At 22.8% G+C, this 8,750-nt stretch overlaps 1 protein-coding gene across 1 annotated transcript; it reads left to right on the top strand.

Moving 5' to 3' along the window:
- Positions 1 to 330: 330 nt before the first annotated feature.
- LOC112601747 (plexin domain-containing protein 2) lies at positions 331 to 8,750 on the top strand. The gene is made up of 11 exons (XM_025349514.1): positions 331 to 624; positions 2,710 to 2,898; positions 3,977 to 4,099; positions 4,166 to 4,263; positions 6,519 to 6,650; positions 6,714 to 7,116; positions 7,285 to 7,436; positions 7,531 to 7,711; positions 7,789 to 7,922; positions 8,394 to 8,507; positions 8,574 to 8,750. Exons 1-10 carry the CDS (start codon positions 552 to 554, stop codon positions 8,460 to 8,462), a joined length of 1,554 nt encoding a protein of 517 aa, XP_025205299.1. The 5' UTR covers positions 331 to 551; the 3' UTR covers positions 8,463 to 8,507; positions 8,574 to 8,750.

Raw genomic sequence — 8,750 nt, 5'->3', positions numbered from 1 at the left:
CTATTGTTCACAGACTGTTTAAAAAATTATTGTTTTTGTGCAACAACTGTAACAAGCAAACAAGCAACAACTGCAAAGTGCCAACTAATAAGTAATAACTATCCAGTGCCCTAGAGCTTCGACCCCACCATACATCTAATACATCTACATAGATATAAATATTATAAATATCTTTATTCTTTATGGACCCTACAAATCACAATAATTATTCATGTAGACTGCAACGCACTCTAACAGTAATAGTGATTATTCCTTATCTACTATCATCAGCAATGTATAAAAAGTACATATATAATATTTTAAGGTCTATTGGCTATATTATTACTTACAATTATTTGTTTCCAGTAGACAGCAGTTGTCACTAGTTACAGTTACCTTGTTTAATGTCTAGTCGTTGGTCGTTTTTGTTCGCGAATAATTAACTCCTAAATTTTATTCTGTACGTTTGATCTTGTTCATAGTGATAACTATTTACAATGCATCATTAGGCTCTTTAATTTGTAACATTAATCTCGCATTCTCAAAAGCGTTTAATAACTATATAAATAATTATGATGGCTAAAAGTTTTTTCTGGGGTTTATCTTTCGTTTTTCTCACAATCTCCACAGTGTCTCCTCATCAAGGTAATTGACTATTATATTAATATCTATTATCAATGACGCACTTAAGTTAGATTTGATTAATGATCTACTCAGTATTTAATGTTTACACGTACATCTTTTAAATTAACAATTTTCGTGTTTCGGCGTTGAACAGTTTTTGTTCTATATTTTATTAATACTTTATATTTAAGTAATATTTCTATGTATAATTGTAGTTATTTGACACTATTTAATTTAGAGGTCATGGTAATTATAAGGCACAGATACTTTCTTATTAAACATTTGTATGATGTTCTTAAAACATCTTAATATTATTTTATTTTAACATTAGTGAACAAACCAAATAAGAGTAGGATATTTTCCTTCTGTTAAAATTATTATAATATCATAGATATTTAAGATGGAATGTATTTTGTTACTTTTGGCTACTTACTGTATGTATCTAGATTATGGATATGTTAAGGTATAGACTATCTAGAAGTGAGTGTTAGTCACTGGTGAATGTTGTCAATTTTTACAAATGCTTCCTAATGCAGAAATTTACCAATGTTTGTTGACATGTACAATAGTTATTTATTGAATATTGATACATGAATAAAAACTATAAAATTACAATTATTTTGCTATTAATAATTAATTAGAGGTACAAATTTATATATAAAGTGGAGAATAGATAATTCATTAAATAATAAATTGATAAATAAATATTTTCTTTAGCATTTATTACCTAATTTATATAAATTAATTATAGTTATCAGTACTTAAAAATAATGATTTCTCCATTTTTTAATTAATTGTGCACCAAACTATATAAATGTCTTTCATAATTTTTATTTTTATGTTTAATTTAAAATCTAGAATATCATTTATAGCATTAATGTATTGGGTTTAGTATACACATTTATACCTATATAGGTATCGTTGTTGATGCTTACTATCTCGTTTGATAACATAAATTACAGTCAAATAAATATTTTAATGCTACAATAAGCTAAGTACCTTAGCATATACATTGTGCTATTATTATAAAAATAAGTATACAGGTTTATCACATTCAGGCACATATACAGGGGTGGTTTTGGGGGTTCAAACCCCCTCGAAATAATTTCTTTGAAAATTAAGTCAAATTATACACCTATAATTATAAAATATTTTTATTACTAGCTATTGATTAGTTTTCTTTTGTTTATATTAGTAAATTTAGTAACAACATAGACAACTTCAATTTATTATCACCATTTGGCGTGTGTAAATAATGTTAGTTAATGTCGTTTGACGTTATCTGCAGTAAACGTGTTAATGTATATATTTATTATATTTTAATTCAAACAAAAAATTATATAAAAGTTTGTTGTTTTCACATATGAAATTTTTGATTTCCAGTCAAACTTTAAAATTTAAGATACCTACTCATTACAAATCACAAAAAGTGACTAATTATGTCTACTATTTATACATAATATATATGTAATATAAGTATAACCTTACTTTTATTTAATTGAAATTTCAAGTTTAACCACCATTATTTTATTAAAGTATTCCACTGAAAAATTGTCTAATAGAAATAATTTTTAATGTCTCTTAAAAACAACTTTTGAATATATAGGTTGGATTAATTTATTACTGTTAATCTTCTGTAATTGTTTTTTTTCAGTTTCTGTCTGTACAATTAAAAAATAGATTTAAGCTATGAATAATTGATTTCCATGTTTGGCTGGTCTATGTTACTATCTTTTTTTATTTTCAATATTTGACTGGTTAAATCAAGTTTACAATTAATTTTTTAAGTTTCTTTCATCTGACCATTATACTTTTTACTATTAGCATTTAATTCCGAAAAAATAAATGTACCTATTAAATATCTATTAAAAACTCTCACAAAGTTCATAATTAAAAATAATTCAATTTTATTATTTTTACTCATCAGTTTAAACTAATACTTAAAACATCTAACACTACTATACAAGTTGATAGTACAGTTAGATGTTAGTGATAATATAAAATTATCTATGAAAATATTTATACCAATATGATTTTTATATTTTTATTTTTTAATATATTATAAAAAAAATAAATAACAAGCATTTAATTTTATTATTTTTGCAGAATATTTTTATAAAACCTCCACAAACGATGAGACTTTTTTAGATACTGATATAATTACACTTCCAAATGTTCGAATAAAAAGATCAGCTGAATCTCTTATTAATACTAATACTACTGTTCAACAAAAACATAGTTCTTTTCAAGCAGTCAATGACAGAATCAATGGAACTACTAAACAAACAAAACAAGGTAAGTACCTCTAAATCCATACCTTTAAGATCAGGTATTCGATTAAAAAATGTATATATAATATATGGTTTTATTTTTTTTTCGCATCTTGGCTATTTATTATCACCTTTAAGTTAGAAGTTTATTTTAATTATTAAAACCTTAAATAGTTAGTTTTAAAAAAAATATCTTTCAGCTTTCCTAAGTATTCTTATTAGAGATTATACTATGTTTAATATATATTGTATATTATATCACTTTACCATTTTAAATTGTAACTCAGATTTTTTACAGTACAAAATTTAAATTTTACCACCTTCTTTAAATATAAATAAAGAGTATATTTATATTCTTATGTATTTGGCTTAGTGCATTGAATAATATTTTAAATCTATAATTTTATTGTTAATAGCTAATAAATAATTGGGTACTTTTTGGTACTTTTTGGTTATTATACTCTAACAGCTGACAGGTATAGTTGGGAAATGCCGATTCCATTTTCGTACTCTATTATACTTAATACTTAATACTCATAAATATAATTTTGTAGACCCAGATAGCCGGTCACATACTCAAAATATTGAGTATATAATTGAGTTATAATTAAATTCTAGCTGACGTCATTAAATTTATGCTTCCTTCATAAAAAGATTTTTATTTTGTGTTCATAAACATATATTTTCCCGGCCGAGAAATACCGATTTCATTTATCGTACTCTGTGCTGTATGATAAAAACATTTTGTACTAAAAATATAATTTATTTTTATTAAATATAAATACAAAATATCATAAAATATGTTTATGAAAATAAAATAAAAATCTTTCTATGAAGGAGGCATAAATTTAATGATGTCGTTTATAATTTAATTATATCTCAATTATATACTCAATATTTTGAATATGTGTCCTGCTATTTGAGTCTACAAAATTATATTTGTGAGTATTAAGTATAATAAAGTACAGTAATGGAATCGGCATTTCCTGACTGTTGGAGTATGATAACCACAAAGTACCAATAATTGGATATTGGATATAAAAATGTTTATTCTGTTTACTTGTTTTTAATTTTAAACTAATTTAAGATCTTAATTTATTTAGAAATAAATCCATCAAACACTTCACTTTTTACAAATGATTCTGATAAAGTACTTGGAAAGAATTTAACTTCAGTGACTCATGAACCTCCAGTTCAGGGAAGTACTGTCAATATAAGTTATATAGGTAAAGTAGTATATTATAATTTATAAAACTAATTTTGCTTTAGAATAATATTTTTATTTTTTTTAGGAACACCCACACCTTTAGCTCTGCCAGGAGATTTAGATTTTCCTTCAGCAATTACCAATGAAACACTTAAAAATCATAGTATAACAAATTCAAGAAATGTAAGTTGGATTTTCAGTGTAATTTTTTATTAATTTTATAATTACAATATTAGGAATGTCATTAGATAAAGCGGGGCTAAACTATTATATTTCAAAAATAATTCTAAACTTAGCTTACAATTTTTAATTTATCACCATATCTGTAATTGCTTTATTTAAATATTTGTTTTGAATTTCCTTTATAACTTATGAGAATTAAATTTTAACAAGTAATTTTAATTTAGTTGCCAGATTGAATTACAAATTACAATATGTATTTCATTTTTAATGTTCATAATCATTAATATACTAATATATTAATATAATTACAGTTTATAAATTATTTATTTTTGTTTAGGTTCACAAAGTATGATAAAATTAAAATGTGGTGTTATCTGAAGATAAATTAATAGCTCATGTTATTTTTTTTCAATTAATATTATTTAACAATGTACATTTTTATCATAAGTGTGATTGATAAATTAAAAATTATTTAAAGAATAAGCATGTTAAAAAACCAATTAATTAGTTCTTTTATTTTAAAATTTTAACAACTTCAGTTTTTATAATATTAAATATTTAAATTTAATACTTACAATTTGAATTAGTAATTACAAAGAATACTTTCTTTTATATTAAAAATATTCAATAAACATTTGAAAAAAAGCCACTTATCAATACATTTAAAATAAAATAAGATGTATAAAGCTAGCAAAATATGTTATGTATTGAATATATCTATAATCTTTAGAACCATATGTTATACATTATTTATGACAAAATAAATAGCTATATAAATATTAAATACAATTGATTACCTTTTTTGAAATTTATTTAAATGTGAATATATTCTATATACTAGATGAACAATATTATAAATGATCATATGATGCTTTTAGTCTTGAAAGATTATTATTATTCCTTAAAATTATTATGACTTAATTTTTTTAAGCAATATTTTTTGAGTTAAAGAATATTATAACTTTAAACAACTTATATTATAATAACATTAATCTCAATTTTCTGTTAATTAAATTGATTAAACTTTTAAAAATTACTTTCAAGTTAAAATTCTTAATTCTGGCTTCAAATAATGTATACACATTATTGGTTTTATAATGATATATTTATATAAAAAATATTAATGAACAAAAGAATTGAGTGCTCTAGAAAGTCCACAATATAAAACATTTATTTTTATTTATTTACATTTTTTTTCTATTATGTTTTATATTGAATGTTCAAGTTCGGCAACTAAAATTATATTATTGCTTAAAAATATAGGTATTATTGTCATATTTTATTTTATCATTACAGTAAATTTCTTATTTTAATAACAATTTCTGTATAATGAAATATTTCTGAGAACCATACCCAAATTAAGACCAAATTTATTCATACATTTATTTTGATACCCATTGATACTTTTTACATAGAAATTTTATTGGATTTAAATAATTTTTAACCACTAAAAACATAAATTTGTGTGGTGACTATTTTTGATATGACTCATATCTATATGTGTCTTACTGATACTGTAAATCTATGTATCAGATAGGGGCACCCACAGAAAATCATTGTATTTTGATAGCAGCTGTTTCTATTTTATATTTGTATAATATTCTATTTTAGATAAAGCTAGTTGTAGTTATAATTTATAAATATATATACATCATATTAATCAATAGGGGTAAAACATTTTTTTTTTTTTAATGTCAAATGGAGATTAAAAAAAATATGGTATAAAAATATCTAATAAGTTCTCTCAGTATGAATGTATTTACTTTTTTATTTACAAATTTTCATACTGAATCTTATTAAATTATAAAATATGCTCTAAAAAATTGTAAAATTAAGAAATATGCTCTAAAATCCAAAAATCACTAAATATGCTAATATTTGCACTACACATTTTTGATATGTTTTTCGTAGTATCTTGCAATGAATTTCTAGTTCACTTAGCGATTAAACCTAATGGTTCAAAATAAAACATGCCAATGATACAACTTCTGAATTCTACCTATTATTGATTTTTTTAAAATAATAAACAGTGTTTGCAAAAACGAGTTTTTGTTCTTATTTTATAATTTTAAAACAGTTGTATGAAATAAAAAAAAAAAATTTATTTAATTATTTATACTCTGAAAAATTTTCCTAGTAATATTTTTATTTTCTATAAATTCAATAGTAATTACATTTATTTTATTATTGATTAAGAATTTCTTACTTGTTGTAGTTAACACCTCTCAAAATTAATATTTTTATATGATTTTTAGGATTCTCACATATACTACAATAGCACAACAATTAACGATTTAAAGGTATTTAATGATTATTGGGTTGATTTGGTGAATCATCCTGATGCAAATGTACATGAAATGTTATCAGATTCTCATCGCAGGGCTGCAGTAAGATAACAATATATGATTTAAAATAAATTTGTTATTTTATTAAATAAAATTTGTTTTCAGACAATCAACTTGAAGTTTCAGTTTCCTTTCTATGGACATTTATTAAATTCAACTACAATTGCAACTGGTGGATTTTTGTATTTAGGAGAATATATTCATTCGTGGTTAGCAGCTACTCAATACATAGCACCATTAATGGCCAACTTTGATTTAAGTTCATCAAATTATTCAAACATTTATTACTTGGAAAATGATACTGCATTGACAGTTACTTGGCATAATGCAACTTTACAAGATAAACCTAAAGTTGGAGGATTTACTTTTCAAACAACTTTACATTCAAATGGGAACATTGTGTTTGCTTACAAAAATATACCAACTAAAATCAAAGAAATTGATTCTACAAATCACCCAGTGAAAATAGGATTATCTGATGCATATGTATTAGACAAAACAATATTTTGTTAGTATAATTTAAGTTACTTTTTACTTTACAACCAATAATGTTTTTGATAATCAACAATAAAATTTCCCATTGCTTAATAATTTTAATATAGTGAATCCAAGTATCTAACATTTAATTTTTTTAAAATATAGTTTTTAATGTTTATATTTTATTTTTTATGGATAGTTGTGAGAAGAAAAACTATTTATGAATATCATAGAGTAACGTTTCATGAGGATGAAGTAACAAATGGAACTGTTATAATTTTAACTGCATTGCCAACATGTTTAGATAAGAAAAATTGTTCTAGTTGTATTAAAAAAGATACAAATTTCCAAGTAATTTTTACAAAACATCTTTATTTTTTTTTGATAATTAAATACATATATTTTAAAAATAGATAAGATAATTAGAATTTTTTTTGTGCACTAGTGTTTTTGGTGTGACAACCGATGTTCTTCGGGAGTTGATCGCAATCGTCAAGACTGGCACCAGAAAGATTGTGAGAAATTAAAGCTTTCTGATGAACAGATGTGCACATCTGGAGTGACAACTGTTACCCCTCCCACTGTTGATAATTCTAGTGTTGAATCTTCTATAAAATCTGAATCTCGTAATTGATTATTAATTATAGTATATTAACAAAACATATTGTTTATAGTACTTAACTTTATATTATTTAATTTTTAGACACAAATTCTTCATCTTCTAGTACAAGTTTAATCTTCATTGCATTGTGTATTTCATTAATTTTAATGTCTTTAGTCTGGATATTTTACGCATATTTAAATCCACATACACGATCTGGACAAATACTAATAAGAGTAAGTATACTATTTTTAATTATACATTAACATATTGAAATATAATATGTATGTAATTATTATTGCTTAAAGTTTAAGTATATAATTTAATAAACAATTATCATTTATCTAATTTCATTAAGATAAGTTAGTGCTTCTGATATTTTTTCTAAGATTGATGATAAGGCAAAGGGTGACTGGGATGATGATTTAGCTATATAAAGTAGTAGTTATAACTGAACAACAATAGTATTATACAAATTTATGTAATTTAATCAAAATGTATTAAATTAGTGATAATTGTTTTCATTTTATTAAATTTAATGGAAATATTTTCTTGCCTACTTAATTATTTAAGAAATAAAAAATACCATTTATTTTTAAAAATATATTTTTATTCTTTTTAATATTATTTTAGTTAATTTTGTACATTGTTTAATCATTATTTCATTAATTTATCATATTATAATTAAATATTGTTATTTTATTTAGTATCGACCAAATCAGTGGGGTTGGAGAAAAGGAGAAGCTCGCTATACTGCTGCTACTATTCATATGTAAAATGCAACTACTAATGACATCATCCAAATAATTTATAATAAAAAGGTATATTTTTTTTTAAAATATGGCATAAATTAAATATCCAATTTGCAATTTTTCTTGTGTTTACAGGGTTAGTAGATTATTGAAGTTATAGATACTGAATATTAAATTAATGACAAGAAAAACATTCATAACAGTAATTTTTTAAAATGACTAAGTTTTTAGTGAAAACTTGATGATGTTTGAATCATAAAAATATATATTTTGTATAATGCAGCTAATGTTATTTTTTAACTTCAATTGACT

This window comes from Melanaphis sacchari, unplaced genomic scaffold (assembly GCF_002803265.2).
Source record: "Melanaphis sacchari strain LSU unplaced genomic scaffold, SCAv2.0 Contig7_pilon_pilon, whole genome shotgun sequence".
NCBI classification, from domain to species: Eukaryota; Metazoa; Arthropoda; class Insecta; order Hemiptera; family Aphididae; genus Melanaphis; species Melanaphis sacchari.
Note: the sequence above shows the minus strand (reverse complement) of the source record. Positions and strands in the feature narration are given on the sequence as shown.